This window comes from Acomys minous (assembly GCF_964271855.1).
Source record: "Acomys minous genome assembly, chromosome: 13".
NCBI lineage: Eukaryota > Metazoa > Chordata > Mammalia > Rodentia > Muridae > Acomys > Acomys minous.
The window spans coordinates 60,002,391-60,027,157 of record NC_140495.1 but is presented as its reverse complement, the minus strand read 5'-3'; the positions used below and the strand labels follow the sequence as shown (position 1 = coordinate 60,027,157).

Genomic DNA, 24,767 nt, shown 5'->3' with positions numbered 1-24,767 from the left:
ACTCGCAGTGTCTGAGGTGACTCCGAACCCAGCCATATTAGCAATGTGAGACGAGCCTCAGAAGGCCCCAGATCCCACGCTCTACCATCTCCCTATCCAGCGCCTTAACTACCTTAACTACCTCTTAATGTTTTGGGTGTGCATGTCTATTTGTGTGTATGCGCGGGGTGGCCAGAGAACAACCGGCAGGAGTCTGTTCTCTTCTTCCACCATGTGTGTGTCCTGGGGCTAGAACTCAGGTCATCAGGCTTGCTAGCAAGCCCCTTCCCCTGCTGAGCCAGCTCATAGGCCCAATTTCTACCTCTTAAGGATGCTTCCACTTTCTAATGGCATGAAGCCTTCATACATGGTCTTTTGAGAGATGTTTCAGAGCCAAAGTGTAGAACTGTAAAACTTTCACATAATGTATAAAATGAGGACTAAAGCACAAAAGTCCCTTTTGCAACTCTTGTTTTAACACTCTCTCTCTCTCTCTCTCTCTCTCTCTCTCTCTCACACACACACACACACACACACACACACACACACACACACACACTCCTTTCTTGGTGGTCTCCTGAGTGAGTCTTAGACACACCTGTGACAAGTGTCAGCTTTACTGGATTTGGAAATCTCGCACCTGCACATGTCTATGATGACATTCACAGAGGAACTTCACGAGGAGGGAGGACCCATCGTGACTGTGGGTAGCACCATCCAACGACCCAGGGGTCCTGGACTGCATTTAAAGGAGGAGAGCCAAGTACCAGTACTCACGCCCCCCCCCCAACTGCTTCCCCACTGCATTGCGATGTGACAGCCGCCTCGCACTCCTGTTGTCATGGCTCCCCACCATGATGGACCAGACCCTCCCAGTGAGTCAGAACAAACTCTTCCCTTTAAAAGTTACTTTTAACTTTTAACAAACAACAAGGGAAGCAACCCAGGCAACGCTGCCTGTTCATACAGTGTCTGTAGACACAGCACTTAGCTTTTTCTGTTTGAGACAGGGTTTCTCTGTGTAGCCCTAACTGTCCAGGAACTCACAGGGGAGGCCTGCCTGCCTCTAATTCCTAAATGATGAGATTAAAAGCCAGGGTCACCATGCCTGGCTTTTATTTTCATTTATACAGGCGTGCAATATGTGCTACTTAGAAGTTCAGTTTTTCTGAAAGTCAAGTATACCTTGGTGATTTAACGAGTGCCTGCTAGTGCTAGACCCACACAGCACCCTGTGAAGGTGTGTCTGTTAGTGCACACCCCACCCACATGGTACCCTGTAATGGAGATGCGGCCTTATTTGTCAACTCCTCCTCCATTTGTGGCCACTAATCGCTCCCCCCCAAAGTCACAAGAAGTGTAACTGCAGGAAGTGGACGTACACGTAATAGTTTGATAAATCTGGCTAAATGGATTTCCTAAGGATGCGTGAATTTATTCCCACCAACCGTGAATTTTCTCACAACCACCATCACCGCTGGGAGGTAGCCAGGCTTTCACATTGTTAGTAATTTGACGGGTGTGAAATGATCCACTCATTGTTGTCTTTAATTTGCATTTCCCACTTACTGGTCAGGTCGATCTTGTCATTCACATAGGAACTTTCTGCGCCCATTTCTTTGGATGGCAGCTTCCATTGTTCTGTTTCTTCTACGCACTTGTCGCCTCCCTCCTCAGTTGCCTCCTGCTCATTGGTTCCACAGTTCCCTTTGCATTTTGGATAGCATCATAGGTAATGTTATTTTTTAAAAATAGATATCTCCTATGGTACTTTTGACGCATGTATGAATGTTTTTCAGGGGACTGAGGGGGCTGAATCAGGTAAAGAGCTTGCGATATAATCGTGAGGACCCGAGTTCAAGCCCCAGCACCCACATGAAAAGCCAGGCATGGCGGAGCGTACCCACAATCCCATTTGAGGAGGTGGAGACAGGGGCTCTCTAAGGCAAGCAGCCTAGCTAGGCAGTGGGATCGGTGAGGTCCAGGTTTAACCAAGAGATTAATACAGACCCCATCTCAATAAATGAAGTGGAGAGTGGCTGAGCAAGACCCTGTGCCCAGTTTTGGATTTTCACACTCACTTGTACACAGCTACACATGGACACTCACACCTGCATGCACATGTGCGCCCATATGCATGCACACATGTGCACATACATACGCGTGCAAAAAGGAATTAAAAACCAACCAAGTGGCTGGCTGCTGAGGAAGGACGCTGAGGTTGGCTCCTTGTGCACGCTCGCATGTGCATGCACATGTGTACCTGCATATATGCAAACATGTGCCTTCCCTGTGTTAGGCAGGGTTCTGTAGTGTAGCAGAATAAATCTCTCTCTATATATATAGAAAGGGGATTTATTAGAATGACTTGCAGGCTGCAGTCCAGCTGATCCGACCACGGCTGGCCATGAATGGAAAGTCCAAGAGTCAGCAGTTACTCCATCCACAAGGCTGGGTGTCTCAGCTGCTCTTCTGTATGTGCTGGGATCATGAAGAAACAGGCTCCACGGCTGGTGAAGGAATGGATGTGCTAGCAAGACGAGGGCAAGCAGGCAAAGAGCAAAAGTCTCCTTCTTCCATGTCCTTCCATAAGCTTCCAGAAGAAACTGTAGCCCAGGATAAAGGCCTGCAACTTCCCACCTCAGGGTCAAGATTGGATCTACCTACTTCAAATTAAGCAAAAAATTCCTCCTCGTGGGTGTGCCCTCCAGACTTGAATCTTAGTTAATTCCAGATGTAGTCAAGTTGGCAAGCAAGAACAGCCCCCACACTCGAGGACCGTTTTTCAGGTGGGACCCTCTGTTGATCTTTCTCCCTGGCGCTTTGGAGGGAGCTGCCTGAGTATAAGGCCAATTTTTCCCCAGGGTCAGGTCCTTCTCTCACTATCTCAGCGGTCACCCGGGGATAATTCTCAGCCTACTGAGGGCTGCAAGGAGCACTGCATTACCTGCTGCTGTGCCTAAGCTCAGCCCTTGGAGCTCAGAGCCAGCCCAAGTCTGCAGTCTCTGTGAGAGCCATGTGCTCCATCTGTGGGCTTGGAACTGGTTATTGCCTCATTGTGGGGGCTTGCCTACCTCCCCTTGTGCCTGGGGCCCTGGCCACAGCAACTCACTCTTGTGTTTAGGCTCAGCTGTGTCTTCTCAGGCCTCAGGTTAGACACCCGTAGGGCTGCCCACCAGCTGACTTTCTGCAGTGCAGCCCCCTTCTCCTGCCTGACCCTTTGCTATCCTGCCTGTCCGTCTCTCCATCCTGCATCTGTTCTCCAGGGCCCACACAGGCCTGAGGAGGCCGTGGGAGAAAGGTCATCCCCAGTTGGCCGCCCCTCTTCACGAGTGCTTGAGGAATGAGGAACTGAGGAGGTGATATGGTCCCTGTGAGTTGGGCCTGGCTCCTCAGGCCTCCTGAGGAGGGAGACTGAGACGGGCCCAAGGCCTTGTTAGAGAAATTGAGAGGCCTAGGAATGTTCTATGAAGAAACAGGTAAAGGCGAGGTAAGGTCAGGAGCATGGAGCACCCTTGGGCCCTGAGATATCTGAGTTCTGCCTCTCCTCAGCAGCTTCAGGGAACAACTCCAAGGTTCTCTGTTGCCTCCTTGCCTCGTTTTCCCTCTCAGCTCCAAGCAAGGCTGCGGAGGGGAACTGTGGTCCACCCTACTTACGTCGTGGGCCCTGGTTTTATCTGTCTGCCCTAGAAAGACCGACAGGCTGACAGGTATGTGAGCACTGGCCACTGCCACAAATTCCATCGCACGCTACAGGCTTTGTTGTACATGACAGGCAGGGGACCGGAGATGAGAGGAGGGCGGAGGAAGGAAGGAGAGGGAAGAGAGAAGGCTGGAATCTAGCTACATCCAGAGTCATGTTCAGGCAAGGGCTGAACACAGGCGGCGGAGTGAAACTCAGGAGCAGAGAGCAAAATGTGGAGCAAAGATCAGGGAGGGGCATGGGACGGAAGGAGGTGATAGGGTTGGTTCTGTGGGGAAGCCTTACCTAGTAACCTTGGCTGGACCACTGGCTCTCTCAGCCTCCCTTGCTAAGGCATCAGAAACACTTGCTGGAAGAAAAAAAAAGGCAATGGAATCAGACATATCTTTCCCTTATTAATATTCATGCATAATTTGCCAAAAGAAGAGATTTAAAACCCCTTAGGAAATTTTGTGGGCGATGTATCCATCTCAGAGGTCTGCTGAGCAACGCTAAGTTCAGGGCTGCACAGAGACATGCTGTTCATCGGGGCTACCCAGGAGGTGGTGCTGGATGGTGCATGACTGCATGCACGTGCTTTGAATCCCAGCAGCAGGGAAGCAGAGAAAGACAGCCATCTGTGAATTCAAGGGGCCAGCCTGGTCTACCTAGGTAGTTCTGAGCTAGCTAGGGCTATGTAGTGAGCAGGGGTGGAGTGGGGGAGCTGGGGGAAGTGGTGCATTCTTTTAATCTGAGGCAGACTCTGTGGGACACTTTTCTGTAATATCCGTGGGGGACAGGTCATCTGTCTAATTAGCACAGAGGAGCTGAATGCTCAGGCTTTGTTGCCTGAGCTCAGGGACCAGGTGCTCCTCTCCGTTCTACATTTTTATTCTGTTACATTTTTTTTTTATATGTAGAAGTATTTTAAAATAAATTGCAGCAAATATGCTGACATTTTTGTCTTTAAATAATTCATTAGACATCGCTAAAGAAAGAGCTCCTTGCTACATAGCAAACAAGTGTGACCAAATTGGTGCTGATACACACACAGAGACATACAGATACACACACACACACACACACACACACACACACACACACACACACACCACACACACACACACACACACACACACCACACACACACACACACACACACACACACACACACACACCTCCAGACCCATTCCTCCATCTGAGCTCACATTTATGCTGCAGAAACACACAAGGGCCACATGCAGGAAACAGAAGTCTGTTCTAGCCGCTGAGCCCCTGCGAGCTTGTAGCACCTGGAGGTGGTCACCTGTTAGTGTCCAGTCTCAGATGACTTGGGTTATTGAAGAGACAGAGAGGGTGAGGGGACATCACTCCCAGATAAGGTGGCTGGAAGCCGGGACTTCCCATAGAGGTGTGGAGAGGGCTTTCTCCCAACACTTGCTATGACAGCTTCCAGGGGTGGCCACCGCCATCTGTGCCCTCCCCAGAGTGTCATCACCAAAGAGCTCAACTGTGGCTGAGAAGAGGACACAAGAGGTTTACATCATGCGAAGACGTACCTTCTCGCAGGCTCCCACCAGCCATCTTTCCTAGAAGTTCCGTTAGGTGTAACCCCTGTCCCAGAATGTAGATACACAACCTCACTGTGTTTGAGTCCTTTGATTTTCTTTCCTGTCATGCACATAATAAATTTGTAACGTTAAATGCCTTTTCTTGTGTTGACTTTTCTTCCTTCTTGAGGATTGAATCCAGGTCCTTATGAACATTGGGAAAGCAGTCTACGATGCAGCTGTGTTTCTAATCTTTACCAGAAACTTCAGCCAAGGGGAAGAGGGGCCCAGGAATTGAGAGTGCATATGGTAGAGTGTTGGATCATAGAGTTCAAGGGAATGCATATGGTAGAGTGTTGGATCATAGAGTTCAAGGGAATGCATGTGGTAGAGTGTCTCTGAGCTTAGATCACAGAGTTCAAGGGAAGTGACAGAATGAATGTGGTTGGCAGGGTCAGGGAGGTCATGAGTCCACATGGGGTTCAAGAGACATTTGGACATGGTAAAGAGGGTCAAGTCAGAAAGGCTGGTGGTGGCTGGACTGGGGTTGTCCAGTGACAGAAAAGCTGTTACACAAGCTGACCTTCTGAATGGAGGGATGAGGCAGGAAGATGACAGGAGAAAGGGGTAAGCAATTGCCCTGGCCTGCGGGGGTTCGACTAAAGCTCGGGAGGAGACTTACCTGTATGAAAATAAAATACAAAACACGAAGAAGAAGAGCAAGTCTGAAATATTGATCAAGCTCTCAAATTTTATTAGTCAGGCAGCAGTATTTATAAGGCAGAAGGCAGGGAAGCATATAGCTATAGCAACCCAGCTGCAGGCTATCCCAAAACACAGGGAATTCCAGGCAGGGTCATAACGTTCTGCCATACAGAATATCTTGCTCTATCTTTATCTGTCTTTAGTCTAACTGCTAAATCACAACAGGGTTGCTCCATCTTTATCTGTCTTTAGTCTAACTGCTGACCCATAACAGGGTCAGCTAGTTTCTGGTGAAAGGCAACCTCTGGGAAAACCAGAAACTTAAAGGCGCAGGCTCTGACAAGATGGCTGAACACTGGCCATATGGCCTATTGTCCCCAACAAGGAATAGAGAGGCCAGGGGCTGGGGAGGATGGTGCATGAGTCTGCACAGGCCCAAGGTCACCAAGGGTTATTGTAGGAACAGCAAGAAGCAGAGCTAGGTTCAAGACCTATGAGGATGTATGAGGGGTGCCTGGGTAGCACAGGGGTGGCAGTGACGCTGGTGCCACTTATGCCATAGTCTGATGGCAAAAGTCACCTTAAGGACACAGGGCAGGCAGCAGGTGTACTGCTGTTGTCAGGTGGCCTGAGGTGAAGGAGATGACCCAGTGGGTAAAGTGTTGGCCTTGCAAGCATGGACCTAAGTTTCATCCCCAGGACCCACATAAAATAAAGCTATGCATGGTGGTATGTTTTCCATCCCAGCACTAGGGAGATGGACCATTGGAATGTTCTGGGCAGCCAGCCTCGCCTAATCACCAAGCCCCAGGCCAGTGAAAGACCCTATGTCAAATACCAAGCTGGATGGTACTTGGGGAATGACAGGCCAGGCTGTTTTCTGGTCTTCACACATACTCACATACACACACATACACACTTCCAAGTGTGCTTGCATATATACAAACACACATACATGTACATATATAACACAACAGAGTAAACGAAAATGAAGCAACAACAACAAAACATCACAACAAGATGTCAAGGAAGCAATGTCTTTGGAGGAGAGGCCAGTCTCCTCGAGAACAAGAAGGGTGTAGCCAGGTGATGGTGGCGCATGCCTTTAATCCCAGCACTTGGGAGGCAGAGGCAGGCGGATCGCTGTGAGTTCAAGACCGGCCTGGTCTACAAAGTGAGTTCAGGACAGCCAAGGCTACACAGACAGGCCCTGTCTCGAAAAAACAAAACAAAACAAAACAAAAGAATGTTGTGTTCAGAGAAACTGGGAGGGACTGAAGGCTTCATGTTTGAGAGGGGAAAATGTACGGATTAGGGGCAGAGTAGTGTCATATCAACTTGACATAAGCTACAGTTATTGGGAGGAGGAGGACTCAATGAAAAAAAAATGCCTCCATGAAATAGGGCTGTATACAAGCCTGTAAGGTATTTTCTTAATTAGGGATAGTTATGGGAAGGCCCAGCACATTGTGGGTGATGCCACCCTAGGCTGGTGGTCCTGGGTTCTGTAAGACAGTAGAGTGAGCAAGCCATGGGGAACAAGTAAGCAGCATCCCTCCATGGCCTCTGCATCGGCTCCTGCCTCCAGGTTCCTGCCCTGGGTGAGTTCTTCTCTGACTTCCTTCAGTGATGGAGCACAATATGGAAGGCAAACTAATCCTCCCCAAGTTCTTTTCAGTCGTGGAGTTTCATCACAGAAGTGGCAACCATAACTATGGCGAGTAGAAACGGGGCTAGCCTCAGGGAGTCATAATGTCTCGTTGAGATGCAACTCTGGGTGACTATGTTGGTGAGGAGAGAGAACATGATCTGGGGCATCTGGGGGTCCTGGGGATCTCAGCCACCCCTAACCTTTGGGACAGGAGGAAGACAAGTGTCTCTTTGAATCTAGTGGCAATCTGGGGTCCTGCTCCTCTGGCTCCCAGTGGGTGTTGTGAGGTAAGTCTGGGCTTCCTTCTCTCTCCTGCTGAGAAGGTGCAGAGGCCCAGTGGTGCAGCGAGAGCGAGGCATAGAACACAGGGACGAAATAAAGACCTCTCTCCTTAAGGCTGAGGAGCGCTCAGCGCGTGTTTTGAGGTTGGCTAACAGTCAGATGACTCCACAACCCAGAAGAAGCTGGCATCGGAGGGAAGACTAGGAAACAGATCATTTTGGCACTAGAACTCCCCAGAAGGCAGAGGGAGAGCAGAGGTACCTTAAACTGAGCATAAACATGGACAGCAGCTGGCAGAGGACAGGCCTCCGGGCTGCTTCATGGAAAAGCGGGGCTTCTGGGTTCCACCTTCCTGAGACTAGTGTTAGGTCAGCAGCCTACATCCTGTCTCTTTTCTCTTGATGCCTCCCTTTGAAAAATTTGGGGTGAATCTCAGAAGAATCCCCTCAGAGGCAGCTCCCTCAGTGCTTCATGCACCACAGAGGCAGAGCAAGGACCGACGCTGGGCACAAGACTTCTTTTCTAGTCTCCCTAGAAGCCTGTGTCTGGCTTAGTCCTCAAAGACTCCATCTCCCCCTGCCCCCATCCCCGAAATTGAGCTGTCAAGGATAAAGAATGGAGAAATCTGCCTGGACAGTCTAGAGACCACAGCACACGTGGAGTTTTCACCTTCCCCTTGTGATCTATTGAGAGTCTACAGGGATTTCTAGAAAGCTCCAAAGAAAGACAGAGGAAAATGAGAGAAAACAAAAGACACATAGGCAAACAGAGGAAAACGAGTATACACAAAGCTTAAAAATCAGTCCAAGGGTTAACACTTTAGACCCACGTTTGTCACACAAGCCGGCATCTCAGTGGTAGACATGGAGGCAGGAAGATCAGGTGTGCAAGATCAAAGCTGTATTTGTAAGGAGTTCAGGTCTAGCCTGAGCAACATGAAGCCCTGCCTCAAAAACAAAGCGACAAAACATGGCCTGGCTGAAAAGCTTCCAGCTTGTTTTTGTATATTTGTTCTTAAAGGGCCCCTCAACAATTTAAGAATAAAAACTAGGTACCAAAAGGGGGAAGGTCACTAGCTATGATGATGTATCCCCCAACTGAGTAGGTTAAGGCAGGAGAATTGTGAACTTAAAGTCATCCTGGGCCACATAGAGAGATCTGTCTAAACAAAACAAAGCAAAACAAAACACAAAAGAAACCAACGGTTGGGGCCTGGAGGGCTAGCTCAGCAGTTAAGAGAACATACTGCCCTTGCAGAGGATGCACGTTCAGCTCCAAAACCCATGCCTGTAACCCCAGCTCAGGCCCCAATGTCCTCTTCTGGATTCCTTGGGCACTTGCACACTCACATGTGCCTTCTGTATGTACACAACTAAAAATAAAATAAATAAAAAATAAAACAAGAGCTGGGGTGCCCTGCAGAGGTAGAACATTTCCCTAATATGCACGACACCTGAGCTTGTTTGGCAACCAACAACATGAGGGGGGAAAGGGGGATCATTCTGCCAGGCTAGAGAAGTGGCTGGTGGTTAAGAGAGGGCCCCTGTTGCTCTCGCAGAAGACCTGAGTTCAGTTCCTGGCATCCACATGGTAGGTTGTAATTGTCTGTAACTCCAGTTCCAGGGGATCTGAAGCCATCTCTGGCACCATCTTCAAGGCCACCAGGCGTGCACATAGTGCACATACATAAACTCATACTCATAATAAAATAAACCAATCTACAAAAAGCTTTGAGGAGGAGGGAAGAGGGAGGGGAGGGGAGAAGGGGAGAGGGGAGGAAAGACAACCGTTACATTTTCTTGATCTCTGTGTTGGTTGTTTTTTTGTTTGGTTGGCTTTTTGAGACAGGGTTTCTCTGTGTAGCCTTGACTCTCCTGTAACTTGCTCTCTAGTCCAGGCTGGCCTCGAACTCATGGAGATCCTCCTGCCTCTGCCTCCCAAGTGCTGGGATTAAAGGCGTGTGCCACCACTGCCCAGTCGGTTGTTTTTTGTTGACTTAACATAAACCTAGATGTATCTTGGAGTAGGGACTCCCCATTGAGGAACTGTTTATATTAGACTGGCCTGTGGGTAAGTCTGTGGTGCACTTTGTTGATTAATAACTGATGTGGGCCGGCCCAGCTTATGGTGGGTGCTGTGACTCCTGGGCAGGAGGCTAAGCTGGTTGGCTACTAAATAGCTGTTGCCCTAGCTCTGGAACTTCTAATTATCAGGGCCAACAACCATACAGGCAGACATGACAGCTCACACTTTACACAGGTTAAAAGTTAGACATTACTCAAGGACATAATGCATACATTTAAAAAAGAATCACAATTACAGTTAAATGTTTATTTCCTATTTGGAAGATTAAAGGTTACTAGACTTCATGTAAAAATAAGTCTTTTAAGCAATACAGTAAAATGAACATTTCAGTAGAAATAGGAGATATGGCTAGGGGAAGGCAATTTTCCCCAGAAGAAATATATGTTAAGCAATGTTAATAAGATATATTCAAGATGGAAATTATTAAAATAAATTCAAAGTCATTCTTCTCTTTAGCATGATGAAAATGGAATGATGATAATGGAGGCAGGGAAGGTAAGAGATAATTGCATGTGCTGCTGGGTAAAAATAATTGATTCCACCCTTCTAGAAAGATATTGTGGTGAGATGTATCAGTCTATTCTGAGGAGCTGGGGAAGGTGGCCTGCCTTGCATGCATACGGTCCTGGCTCTAACACACAGCACTTTTTAGAATGGCTTGGTGGTCCAACCTTAAGGTCCCAGTACGCACACACACACACACACACACACACACACACGCACACGCACACGCACACGCACACGCGCGCACACACACACACACACACACACACGCATGCCCTAGTACCCAGGAGGTGGAAACAGGAGACTAGCCGTTCAAGGTCAGGCTAGCAAGGTGGCTCAGAAGGTAAAGACACCTGCCATCAAGACTGATGACATTAGCTCGATTCCCAGGACCCACACGGTAGAGAGAACCAACTCCTGAAAATTGTCCTCTGATCTCCACACATACGCTATGGCGTGCCCAAGAGCACACAGACACACTAAAGAGACAAATAAACATAAAAAAGTTCAAGGCCACCTTCAACTACATAAGAAGTTTGAGGCCAGCCCTGGATATAGGAGACTCTATTTAAAAACAAAACCAAAAGATGGAATCAGCGTGATGGCTCTTGGGTAAAGGCGCCTCTTACTAAGCACGACTCGGTCTCAATCCCATAGGTTCACATAGTGTAGGAAGAGAAATGACTCCCATTTGAGCTAGAAGGTTGACTGGCTTGATTTTGCTTATGTTTTATTCAGGCAACCATAGCTGCTGGGTTCGTAAGTGCAAAAGTCAGGGCTGGAGAGATGGCTCAGTGGTTAAGAGCACTGCCTGTTCTTCCAAAGGACCCCGGTTCAATTCCCAGCACCCACATGGCAGCTCACGACTGTCTGTAACTCCAAGATCTGACACCCTTACACCAGTGCACATAAATTAAAATTACGTAAGATATTTTGAAAAAATAAATGCAAAGGTCCTGTCTTACCCAGAAGGCATTGCTTTGCTTCTGACTTCTGGCCCTTTACAGCCTTTCCTCTCTTTCTTCCATGATGTGTCCTGAGCCTTGTGGAAGAGAGTGTAATATAGGTCTACCATTTATGGCTGAGCACTCTACAGACATTTGTTCTCTGCAGAGTTTCCCTGATGAGGATTGAGAACTACCCTGGCCTGTGGCTACAGGAATACAGATTGAAAGGTAGTTTGACCTACATCGATTTAACAAAGTAATAGTTGTAGATTCGCCTCTAGGTGATTGATGATATGAGGACACTGAGCAGGGCCAGCACGGGACAGCCAGAGCTTTAGATGTCACCTGCCACCACAGGCTCAATTCATGTCAGACTTCCTCCCTAGCCCCTTCTCCACCCCCCAGCTCCTCCTGTGAAACAGAGCTGTCTGGAGGTCAGAGGTCACTGTGGTGTGGCTTCATGGTCTGTCATCCAATTGACCTTCGTGTGACAGCAAGCAAGACGGTGAAGACGAGGGTCTTACTGAAGAGTCCACAGGCCACGGGAATGATGACCCTGGATACGGAGACCCTGCAGAGAGAGGAGAGTGAAGGTTGAGGCAATGACCACCCACGTTGGGGAGTCTAGGAAATTCTTCACATCCAGTCTTTGCACGTGAGGCCCTTCCTGCAGCCTCTGGCCCTGGGTAGTGTAGATGGTCACTCCCCAAAACAACCAATTAGAAACACATTTAGTGGAGAGTATAGCGTTCAAGGTCGGGCAATGCAAAACCCAGGAAGGGTCAACCCAGCCCCTTGGCCTTCTCTGTGGAATGCAGGGAGGTCCATATCTCTGTTGTCAGCATTCTGACCTCCTTCTGGGGACAGTCCCCCCCCTTTAGCCTCAGTTTCCCCATCCGATCTTCCTGAAAATCCCACTGTGAGTTTGTCATGGTTTCAACAAAATGATTCTCCGAGTTCCAGGCAGACAGCAGTGGATGTAAGAAAGAGACCCACACGAGAGAGAAAGCCCTGCCCTGACCCTGGGCAGATGGGGAAGCAGATGATGACACAAGTACTCTGGCATGATGGGACACAGGGACAAAAGGAGCAGGTGACAATGAACCAGACAAAGGCCACATGGACTACAGAGCCTCCTAAAGTTTCTAGGACTTTCCAATAGTGCCACTCAGATGACCAAGCCTTTAACACTTGGACCTTTATGGAACATGTGAGATCCAAACTGCAGTGCAGGCAACACTAACTTGGCATGCACGCCCCTCTCTACGGCCACTACTGAATATTGTTGTGTCTTCAGACATGTCTTCATATGTATGTTGAATTAACAGAGAAATTAAATTGTTTCCTTCATTCCAACTAATCTAAAATGCTTTCTCATAGCCCCTTTTAGTTTTTATTTGTGCTTTGACACACCTTAGCACGGCACTACCTCAAATTATTCACATTGCCTCATCTTTCTTGCTAAAATGGTCCTTCAACACCAGTGCCCCGTTAACCAGAAAAGCACAATCATGCTGGGCGTGGCAGCGCACACCTTTAATCCCAGCACTCAGGAGGCAGAGTCAGGCAGATCTCTATGAGTTCAAGGGCAGCCTGTTCTACAGAGTGAATCCAGGACAGCCAGGGATATACAGAGAAACCCTGTCTCAAAAAACAAAAGACAAAAAAAATAAAAAGAAAAGGAAAAAAAAAGAAAAGCACACTCATTTGCCAGTTGATAATCATTAATATTACTTTTAGTTTTATAAAAGTTGTAATTTTATTTTTATACATATGTACGTAATGGTGTCTGTATGTGGGTTTGTGCATATGAGTGCAGTGGTCACAGAGGCCAGAAGAGGGCGCAGGATCTCTTGGAACTGGATATATAAGTGGTTGTGAAGGCAGCAAGTTCTCTTAAATGCTGAGCCATCTCTCCAGGCCATCAAAAAAAATTTTTTTTAAGTTATTTATCTGTACATAATTTCCACAAGAGAATTTGAGCATATATCACAGCATATACCACTCTGCATATATCACTTTACATATACAAGCCATCTTCTGAATATCATAATTTGTAGATGATTCACAACACAGAAATGAGGCAGTGTTCAGGTTAGCGAACATGTATTTAGCATTTAAAAATATTCCTGCTGGGGCTGAGTGTGCAGCTCAGAGCATGGCTAAGGATGCACAAGGCCTTGGGTTCTGTCCTCAGCACCAGGAAATAGCAGTCTTACTAAAATAGGTGTGATGCAGAATGTAACGAAACTTGTGAAGATGAGGTCAACTGGGAACAGTGGGGAATTTCAGGTCATTGGGAATATCTATCAATTCATCCACCATTTATTCCTTCCATTATCCAACATTTACTCACCCATTACCCATTTACCCATTACTTCTCCATATACATATCCATGACCCGTCCATTCATCCATCCTTAAAGGGATAAAGGGGCCCAGTCACACCTTCTTTATTTTCTGCACAGCTGTTGGGAAAGGCTTTTTGCCATATGCTGCTATCTTCATGTATCTGTCACAGGTCCAAAAGCCACATACCGAAGCCTCCAGAACTCCCAGACAAACTAGGCTCCCCTCATCTTTATAAGCTGATTATCCCAAGGGTCTGTTACAGTGATGGAAAGCTGGCTAACATGACTGCCTGTTAGAAATCTGAAACTCTTATCCTAAAATCCTGAGGCCCAGTGGCTGGAGATGTGGCTCGGAGGTAAAGCGCCCACGCAGCATGAATGAGGCCACAATTTCCACCCCCCTTCCCCAGCATTGCTCAGAGTAACAACAATGAAGCCGTTGAGAATTTATGTCCAAAAATTGTCACTCTGTCAGTGTAAAGTATTCAGACCAGGGCTGAAATCACACAAAACAAGAAAAACTAATTAAGTAAGTAAAGAAAAGCAGCAAAGCAAAAACAAAACAAAAAACAAAAGCAAAGGCAAAAACCAGAGGCCATAACTGCAAGGGTTTTGGGGCTAGCCAGGCAAGATGGCGCACACCTTTCGTCCCAGCACTTGGGAGGCAGAGGCAGGTGGATCTCTTGAGTTTGCAGCCAGCCTGGTCAACATAGAGTTCCAGGCCAGCCAAGGCTATGCAAGGAGTTCTTATTTAAAAACAAACAAACAAACAAACAAAACATGTTGTGGGCTCAATCACCTTCTAGCTCAGTTTCTCCAGTGACCCTACACTATAGGAAACTAAAGCTGCAGATGTCCTTGACTTGTTTGAAGTCACACAGTCTGCCTGTCCTGAGAAGCCAGGCTCGCTCGGAGTATTCCACCGCACCATTCCACTCCTGGGACCTTTGTCAAATACGCCACTTGCCTCCTCTTACTAATCTGGCGTAAAAGAACTGTAGGTGGTGAGCTGGGGCAGGCAAGAGCCGTCTCCTCCACCAGTTACCACCTCTCACCTCTCTGGCAATTTCCACAGACTGAGGTGACTTGAGTCGGCTCCTGCCCCGCCCCACCCAGTCCTCACCTTCACCGTCCCGCATCCCTTCCGCACTTGGGCTGGGGACAAACGAGGATCCCAGCAGCCTGAGGACATATCGGTAACCCCTGTCGTATCTGTGAATGTGACTTCAGGGTCTGGAGAAGAGACAACAACGGTTGACCTGGGTTATATGGTTCTATACCTGGCGGCCATGGTGCTCAGGGGCTTTGTGGTGTTAAAGGTGGGAACTTCAGTTACTGTCCAAGTCGGAATCGTGCCCGAGGCAGGAATACTTAAACTATCTGCAAGAAGAAACACATGGGGTGAGTGGATAGATAAATAAATGGATATGTTGGTAACTGGCCGGATGATAAATGGGTAGATGAATAGACACAGAGAAAATGGAGCTAAGGAAAGAAATAAACATGGCCATTCAAGGAGCAAGGTTGTATTTTGCAAAACTCCAGAGAAATAGTGCAAAGTCAGCCTGAATCAGAGACAGTTAAAAAAAAAAATGAATGGAAGGAGGAAAGGAGGAAGAGTGGGACGTGGATGAGGAAAGACTTCTGGGGCTGCTTGAGTTACGTAAATGCTCTTGCCCACTGTGTTCACCTCTCCCTCTGCCTCACTCTCTCCCTTGCACTGTTCTCTCTGCCTTTGTAAGTCACGTCACTCTAAAGTTGTCCTTTGCCAGCCTATGGCATCTGAGCCTGGTCTTAGGCTTGGCACAGACCCTCCTACTTCTAGGAAGGGAAGCCGGTTTGTTTCTTCTTCTTCGTCAATCTCGATGCACCTGCTATTACTCTCTGGGGATGGCAAGCCCAGCAAGGTACCTGCTCTTCCTCGGAGAATTCAGAAACTCACTGTGTGTGTGTGGGGGGGGGGGAGGGAGCGGGGAGACTTGTAGGTACATCAGTCTCTACTGAAGTGAGCCTAGAGACTTGTTCCTCATAAGCAAATGTCACTTCAGGTCGACTGATCCAGGATCTGCACTTGAAATAAGGTCTTCAGGGGGTTCACGGCCTCAGCAAAGCCTGAGATACACAGTTTAGAAGCCCATGGGAGGGCTGCCAATGGCATCTTGGGTGGGAGAGAATAGATTACAAGAGGCTCCCGAGCTCCTAAGTGGAGATTTGGGGAATGGAACCCAATGATATTCCACGCCTTCTGCTCACCTTTTACTGAACCTCAGATGAAGCATCTGGGGGAAAGCCAGGCTGCTGGAAGTCCTGGGCTCCCATGTGTACTTACCTGACCCGGATCTCCACCCTCACAACTTGTACTCTGTAAGCCTGAAAAGGACAGCTGAGCTCTGTAAGAAATGGGTTTTCTCAGAACACAGAGTTGTGTTTTGTTTTGTTTTTTAACTGCAAGAACCACATGACACGGGTTCATGGAAGTCAATTTGTAAGTGATCCCCGAGTGAGTGTGTGTGTGTACATTGCCACGTGAGTATGGATACACACGAGTGTGAGGGTGTGCATGCATGCGGAGGTTGGAGATCAACCTCAGATGCTGTTCTTCAGGATACCCTACTTTTTGAAGCTGAGTTTCTCACTTTTTACTTGCAGTTTACTGATTTAGCTAGGCTGGCTGACCAGTGGGCCCCAGGAGCCAGCCACCTGTCTCCACTTCCATGGTTAGAGTAGGCCACCACCATAGGTTTTGAATGTGAGTACTGGGGCTGGAACTCATGTGTGCATGGCAGGCACTGTACCAGCTGAGTCATGTCACACACTTTTGACACCTATCTTTGTTAGGGTTTCCATGGCTGTAAAGAGACACCATGACCAATGGCAATTGTGTGTGTGTGTATACTATATTATATGTAATATATAATAAATATATAAATTTTTAAAAAAGATTTATTTATTTATTATATATACAGTGTTTGCCTGCATGTATGCCTGCACATCAGAAGAGAGCACCAGATCTTATTATAGATGGTTGTGAGCTACCATGTGGTTGCTGGGAATTGAACTCAGGACCTTTGGAAGAGCTGACAGTGCTCTTAACCTCTGAGCCATCTCTCTAGCACTATTATTATTATTATTATTATTATTATTATTATTATTATTATTAATAGGATTTCTCTGTGTAGCCTTGACTGTCCTGGAACTCACTCTGTAAACCAGGCTGGCCTCAAACTCAGAACAGGGGAACTCTTTTTTCTTTTTGTTTTTTTTTTTAGTTTTTTGAGACAGGGTTTCTCTGTGTTGCCTTGGCTGTCCTGGACTCACTTTGTAGGCCAGGCTGGCCTCGAACTCACAGCAATCCACCTGCCTCTGCCTCCCGAGTGCTGGGATTAAAGGTGTGCGCTACCACGCCCGGCTAGGGGGACTCTTTTTTTTTTTTTAAAGATTTATTTATTACGTATACAGTATGATCAGATCACATTATAGATGGTTGTGAGCCACCATGTGGTTGCTGGGAATTGAACTCAGGACCTCTGGAAGAGCAGTCAGTGCTCTTAACCACTGAACCATCTCTCCAGGCCCCTAGGGGAACTCTTATAAAGGAAAATAACTGCTTGGGGCTGGCTTATAATTCAGAGATTTAGTCCATTATCATGAAGGAAGCAGGCAGCAGGCAGGCAGACATGGTGCTGGAGAAGGAGCTGAGGGTTCTCCATCTGGATCTGCAGGCAGCAGGAAGAAAGAGCTACACTGGACCTCACAGTGACACGCTTCCTCCAACAAGGCCAAACCTCCTAATAGTGCCACTCTCTATGGGGCTGTGGGCGCCATTTTCATTCAAACCACCACAATCCCTATAAGGAATGGGCCTTGGGTCAAAGCGTGGATGGAATGACACTCAGGTTCCCATGTGACCAAATGGCTAAGGCCAACTCTGTGGCAGGAAAGTGTGAACATCACGACAAATGCAAGAAGCCAGAAAAGCCTTGCATCTCTGCAGCTTGCAGTTATGCAGGGGTCTCAGGACGGGTAGTAGCCCCAGAGCCACCATCCCAGAGCTCACGGGCTCTCACTTGTTACTGGGAGATGCAGGATGAGGACTCCAAGTTCTCATCCCTGAGTCTTCCTTACTGTCTTCCCATCTCCTCTCGGTCCACACTGCTCAGTGCCCCTCCAATCGCCCTGAGGTCTCTGTGTGCTGGAGCTCACTGCCCTCAGAGAGAAGGTTTCTGATGGGGCTGCAGGCAAGTGGTGTTCAGAAACGGAAGGAGGCATTTTACAACTCCTCCAAATAAACGGAATTGGTGGGATAGCTCAGCAGACAAAGGCTCTTGCTGCCCAGCCTGACTATCTAAAAATTCAGTCTACATGGTGGAAAGAGAGAACTGAGTCCCAAAAGTTCCCCCTCTGACCTTTACATGCACTCTATAGCATGGACGTGCACACACATGCAATTACAATGAAATAAATATTTAAAAAATAAATGCCAAGAGCTGGGCATGGTGGCCCACACCTTTAATCCCAGAGGGAGGTGGATCTCTGTGAGTTCAAGGCCAGCCTGGTCTACAAAGTGAGTCCAGGACACCCAAGGCTACACAGAGAAACCCTGTCTCGAAAAACTAGAAAAGAAAAAACAAAAAAAAAAAAAATTCTGTGAGCAACAGCAACAAAAGTGTTCAGAGAAACCAGTAAGAATCTGCCCTCCCCCCCCCTAGAGGCCAGCAAGCTTGGGTCCTAGAGTTGGCTCTGCCCTTAGCCAGCTGACTTAGGGGAGAGGTCTTTCTTCTCTGCCCCAGTTTTCAGCTTCCAGGACAGTGGTTCTCAACTTTCCTAAGGCTTCCTCCATCCTTTAATACAGTCCCTCATGCTGTGGTGACCCCCCCCAACCATAAAATTATTTCTGTGCTACTCCATAACTGTAATTTTGCTACTGTTACGAACCATAATGTAAAAATCTGACGTTCAAGATGTCCGACAGGTGATCCCCCCCTCCCCGTGGGGGTCCCCACCCACAGCTTGAGAACCTCTACTAGAGGAAGCAGTTTCTAGTGTCCTTTCCAACTCTGGGACCTTGTGTCTCAGGAAGGCCGAGAGGCACATGGAAGGGGGAAGCTCACCTTTTAACACCAACAAGAGGATGACTCTGAGAATAGTGCTCCTTGTGTGATTTTCAGTGACTGCACAGTAATAAGTGCCCGAGTCCCTCATCTTGAGTGCAGTCATGTTGACAGTGAAGAAGTGGGATGCAGGATTGTCCTGGATAGTGTACAGTCGCCTCGCAGCACCTGTGCTGACACTGGACCATAAGATTTTACAAGTTCCTTCTGATGTTTTCCGGCACCAGATCTTCTCCTTGAAACGCTGGCTGGGATCATATTGGCATTTCACAGAAACAGTCTCGCCCTCCATTGTTTGAAGTAGCTCCGTGTCCTGTGCGCAGGAGCCTAGGAATACACCTTTCAGGTTAGCGAGCCCCCAGCCTCCACAGCAGGTCGAGGAGATGGGTTCCCACTCAGGGAATGACCCCTTTGTGTCTATGCTCAGGATCTGCTTAGAGCCTGCTGGCTACAGCACCCCAATGTACTCTGCCTTCCCAACCAGAGACCCATTTGTGCACACCCCCACTCCCTTTTCCTTCCTCAACCCGGTCCCTTCCCTCTCTCCTTGTCCTCTGTTTTCACCTGGGGCCAGGAACGCCAGCAGGATTGGGGAGAGCAGGCATGTGGCTCGCCAGGCCATCAGTCCTCTTCTTGCGCTGGATGGGGAGCAAGAGGGAAGGAGCTAGGGACGTTCTGAAGAGAGGAGACCAGCTCCGGGCAGGATTCAGCCAGTCCGGTGCTGCGTGAGTTGCTGAGGAAGGCAGAGCCCTCTGAGGACAGGAGGGAAGCTGAGCGAGGCCTGTGTGGCCCTGTTGATCCTCCAGTGACAGGCTTTGAATTGAGGCCCCTGAACTGAACTACAGAGAGCCTCTCAGAGGCTCTGTAGTCTCCTGCCTCATAAGGCCAGGGGTGAGGAGAGCTGAGAAAGCCCAAGAGGGAAACTACGCGCATTTCTCCTCACAGCCCTGCCAATTCCCCACTTCCTCTTTAGCTAGAGTATTTGTTCTCCACCCACGTATGACACCCACTGAAGGTAAGTGACAGAACTAGAGGCCCTTTGGAGACTTAGTGCCCACATGGGCACTAGAAAGTTCCATGTGGACTAGAGAGGATGAGAAGAAAGGAGAGGACATGTATTCTCAGGAATGGATGAGCAATGAAGGGAGGGGTCCTGGTCAGGGTATGAAGAAAGTATTCAGAAGAAGGAAAGAGAAAGGGGTACCCCGGGCCCCGTGTTAGCCCCACACACCCAGCTTTCCAACAAGCCTCACTTGCTGTGAAGCATTTCTTGAACAGCTGTACTCATCAGCCACATTTCAAAATAACTGTCACCGCCCAGCAAGATGGCTCAGCGGTTAAGGATGCTTCCTGCCCAGACTGAGAAGCTGAGTTTGGCCCCATGACTCACATGGTGGAAGGAGAGAGGACAACTTTTGGGAGTTTTGAAAGTTGCCTTCTCACTTCCGCACGCGTGAAAAACTTAAAGTAAATAAATATAACTGCCATTCCATGAGCTATGAAAAACCAGTAGCTACAGGCTGCTCATAGCTGACAGATTAGCAAGAAGAAAGCCAGCCATGATGGTGCATGACTATAATCCTAGAACTTAGGTGGTGGAGGCAGGAAGATGTGTAGGTCAAGTTCAGCCAGGGCTACATGAGACCCTGTCCAAAAATAAACAGTAAACTTAAAATTTAAAAACCCGTAACAATGGGGAAGCCAGCTGGGTGTGGCGGCACACACCTTTAATCCCATCACTCGGCGGGAGGCAGAGGCAGGTGGATCGCTGTGAGTTCAAGGCCAGCCTGGTCTACAAGGTGAGTCCAGGACAGTCAAGGTTAACACAGAGAGACCCTGTCTCGAAAAACAGAAAAAAACCAAAACAAAACAAGAATGGGGAAGCCCTTTAAATGACAATGTAGAGCAGCAGGCAGGATGCCGGGGAACAAGGGCTGATGCAAGTTGGCACAGGACTTGTGAAAGGCTCCGCAGAAGAAAGGGTCAGAAGAGCGGCCAGTACTACAGGCATCAAAGAAGCCAGGTTCTCACACGCTAGCTTGTGAGGAAGTCTGAGTGTAGTGACATTTTTGTTTCTTAAAGCCTTTAAAGCATGAGATATGGGACTGCCTTAGTTTATCCACAGCTGGTAACAGCCTCATTCACTCAGAGAGGGGTGTGGTCTTTGCCAGGTGGAGTTAATGGTAACAGGGGCTTTGAGAGGGACAAAGGACTGTTGATGTACCTTTCATTCTTCCTACATTAGTCAACACAGTAAATCAGTAAGTCAGTAGTTTTCTTTAACCAGCTAGTTCCCAAAAGGACAGACACAGAGACTATGGTTTATTTTTAAGCTGCAAGCACTATGCTGGGCAGAATCTGAGCTACTGTAATCCTAATATCCTTAAAACCCATCTATAAACCAATACCTTGCCAGTCGGATGACTCTGGGGGTGGATTCTAGTCCCTCAGTCTCTTTCTTCAGTCTCTTCATTCCCTACCCCTACCTGCTCCACCATCTTCCTCATGCTGCCCCGCCCCCAAGCTCCTCCCTTCCCCTTCCTGTCCTTCTGCCCAGCTGATTGGCCAAACAGCTCTTTACTGGCAACTCCTACACCCACTCAAGGCATTCCTCCACGTGTAGGAGGCGTGGCCTTGCTGAGGAAGTGCGTCACAGGGGGTGGGCGGGCTTCTAGAGCCTAAGGCCTTATTCTAGTCTGAGTTTGCTCTCTCTGCTTCCTGCTTGTGGATCAAAATGTGAGCTTGCAGCATGCGGCTCCAGCCTCCTGCATGGTGCCTTGCTTCTCTGTCCGTGGCGTCTTATCCCTTTAGAGTGGTAAACAGAAGGAAACTCTTCCTTTTGTAAGTTGCCTTGGCTGCTGTGACCTGGACCAGCAGCCTTCAGCGCAGGTTCCTGAGAGTGTGGACCAGGAATTAGACAAAGAAAAAGAGAGCAGAGCTGGGATCCGGAGGCCTTACATACGCCGATGGCTTATGCCAAGCAAATTTACTAACAAGAACAGCAATTTTTCTATGGGTTGCAGAGGGGAACTGAGGCAGAGTCAGTGGAAAGCCATCATACAATGAGACGAAGTTAGCAGAAAGCTAACCACGCAATGTAGCACATGAGGAACACAGGTAGATGAGCACATAGTGGCCTTGGGACTCAGAACCACAGCCCCTTGTGTCTGTCGGTGGGAGAGCTCGTTCCCAGGGTCTGAAATCACAGTTTCCCCAAGGCCCTGGCCCAAGGCTATCATGGACTTTGCCAAGCATGCTTCTGTGTTAGACAAGGAACTACATTCCTTCTCCACACGTCAGGGCCTCAGGGAAGGCTTGGATTGGCCAGCTCCTAGCCATGATGTTTTATCATAGAAACTGAAAAGTAAATAGCCCAGCCACCATCAGTGTAGATGGACTTTGCTACTTTGTGGGTCCTCTAAGCTTTTTTTTTTTAAACCCATTTATCCTCTTAGTTTCACTCTCTAACACTAAATAGAAGAGAAGGAAGGATAGATGGGAGGGGGGAGAAGGGGGGGAGAGAGAGAGAGAGAGAGAGAGAGAGAGAGAGAGAGAGAGAGAGAGAGAGAGAGAGAGAGAGAATCGATCCCTGAGTAAAGTGATGGGTCGGAAAGGGGGCAACATTATCACTAGACTGCTTCCTGCTGATAACAGGTATCAGTTTTATCTTCGCCATCAGGATATCTAATTTCTTGTTTCTTCTTTGCACATGACTACTTAACAAACTGACACCACCGACAACCAACAACCCCACCTCTCAGAGCCCTAGCATTTATATACTCTCAGAAAAGTCCCTCAGAATTCCAAATGTTACATAATCTCAGGAACGATCTGCATCTGGCACAACCACACCTGTGCCAGAGCACGAGGCAAATCACAGTCAGCTGCTGTGATGTGGCCCCACATCCCCACACCTGGGACTGAAACCAAAGCACATTCTTACAATACTTCTGTGGGGGGTTTTTTTTCACTACGCATCACAGAGCCCCAACAAGGGGGAGATGAGGTGAGATCAAGAGAGTTGACAGCTTTAGCCATCTACTTGGCACAGCCTGGAGTCTCCGGAGAAGAGAGTAAAATTGCAGGTTTACCCTGATGGATTACACTGGGCACATGTCTGTGGGGGATTGTCTTGGCTGTTAGTTGATATAGGATGATCCAGTCCACTGTGGGAGACATCATTCCCAGGGAGAAGGAGAAAATGCTTTCTGAGAGAGAGAGAGAGAGAGAGAGAGAGAGAGAGAGAGAGGTGGGGGTGGGGGAGGGAGAGCACACTTCAAAGAGATGGTCCGAGGAGGAGGAAAGCTGCTGGATATCCTGACAACTGAGACTGTTATTGCCCCCAAAGAACCTGATGACCCTAAACAGCTGGAAATAGCTAGAAAAAACTCTGTCCCCTTTCTCTTCTAACCTTCTTTCTCTCCTACCTAGTGTTGGGGGGTTGGAAAGTATTAGGGGGGATAAGGGGTGGAGAAGGGAGGTAGAGGCATACATTCAAATAAAATAGTAAAAGGTATGCCAACACTCATGACTTATTATTACATGCCATCCTTTCATGTGGCACGGATGGGGCTATATAACCCCCTATGACAGTTTGGTTATGTAGTTCAGACTGACTTATAAAGATTAACAGATGTTCTTCACCTGCTAAGGCTTAGAGCAGAGCATCAACTTTAACTGATTTGTACACACCGCACATTTCATACATGTGTTAATACAAAAATGTCCCTACAGGGTTACTTTTAAAAGTCTGTGTGTTTTCAGAGCAGAACAACCAATCACCAATGAAGTTAAAGTGGTCCTGACAAAATCTACCCTCAAGGATACTGGGAAAGATGCTGAGATGCTGGTCTCTGTCCCTGTTATCTATCTATCTATCTATCTATCTATCTATCTATCTACTATCTATCTAATCTATCTATCTATCTATCTACTATCTATCTATCTACTATCTATCTAATCTATCTATCTATCTATCTATCTATCTATCTACCTATCATCTATCTACTATCTCTCTGTCCTTCTATCTGTTACAGCATCCTGCCAGGTCCAGGTGTTTTCTCAACATCTGCATCCAGGACAGCTTCAAAACTGCTAGCTCCAGGCAGTCCAGCCTCACAAACTGAATCAGCTAGGCCTGTATTTTTCTAGCACCAGATGGTCCTACAGACCCTGGATAGTGAGTGAGACAGCCAGCTCTCCAAAGACTTGGGCAGCATCCCAATTTTCTTAGGGTCCTCAAAGATGTCATTACCTCCAAACAGCAGGAAGCAGACTAAAACAACACTCCCCCTCCCCCCATTCCTGCCTCAACATTTACTTCCTCTTAAAAATCTTTTATTTTGGAGCCAGGTGTGGTGGCCCATGCCTGTAATCCGAGTACTCACAGAGGCAGAAGCAGGCAGGTCTCTGTGAGTTCAAGGCCAGCCTGGTCTACAAAATGAGTCCAGGACAGGCAAGGCTACACAGAGAAACCCTGTCTCGAACCCCCCCCCCCCCAAAAAAAAGGAAAAATAAAAGAAAAAGGAGAGGAAAGGAAGGAAGGAAGGAAAGAAGGAAAGAAGGAAGGAATCTCAAGGCTGGAGAGATGGCTCAGAGGTTAAGAGAACTGTATGTTCTTCCAAAGGTCTGAGTTCAATTTCCAGCAACCACATGGTGGCTCACAACCATATATAAATGTAATCTGGTGCCCTCTGCTGGCCTGTAGGCATACATGCAGACAGAAGACTGTGTATGTAATAAACAAACAACAAACCCGTGTGCCACAACTGCCCGGAAAAAAAAAGAAAAAAGAACACGCACTGATCTTGCAGAGGGTCTGTATTCATTTTAATCCAGCAACATGGTTACTCTAGCTGGAATACAGACATGCTCACAACCATCTATAATGTGATCTGACACCCTCTTCTGGCCTGCAGGTG

The 24,767-nt window shown here is 47.9% G+C and overlaps 1 protein-coding gene across 7 annotated transcripts; it reads right to left on the bottom strand.

Moving 5' to 3' along the window:
* Nucleotides 1–2,334: 2,334 nt before the first annotated feature.
* LOC311582223 (trem-like transcript 4 protein) lies at nucleotides 2,335–21,359 on the bottom strand. 7 transcript variants are annotated; one of them, XR_014774039.1, is made up of 9 exons: nucleotides 21,255–21,359; nucleotides 19,411–19,484; nucleotides 18,847–19,173; nucleotides 15,016–15,115; nucleotides 11,867–11,956; nucleotides 11,404–11,480; nucleotides 5,221–5,332; nucleotides 3,968–4,031; nucleotides 2,335–2,645 (listed from the first exon to the last, which is right to left on the bottom strand). XR_014774039.1 is itself a non-coding variant. In XM_084755143.1 (8 exons), the coding sequence occupies exons 1-8, from the start codon at nucleotides 21,317–21,319 to the stop codon at nucleotides 4,019–4,021; spliced, it is 858 nt and encodes a 285-aa protein (XP_084611269.1). In that variant the 5' UTR covers nucleotides 21,320–21,359; the 3' UTR covers nucleotides 3,818–4,018. The 7 variants fall into 7 exon arrangements, 2 of the variants coding, with proteins under 2 accessions (XP_084611269.1, XP_084611270.1); XR_014774040.1 differs by having other exon boundaries at nucleotides 2,335–2,509; XR_014774041.1 differs by having other exon boundaries at nucleotides 2,335–2,489.
* Between the last annotated feature and the right edge of the window lie 3,408 nt (nucleotides 21,360–24,767).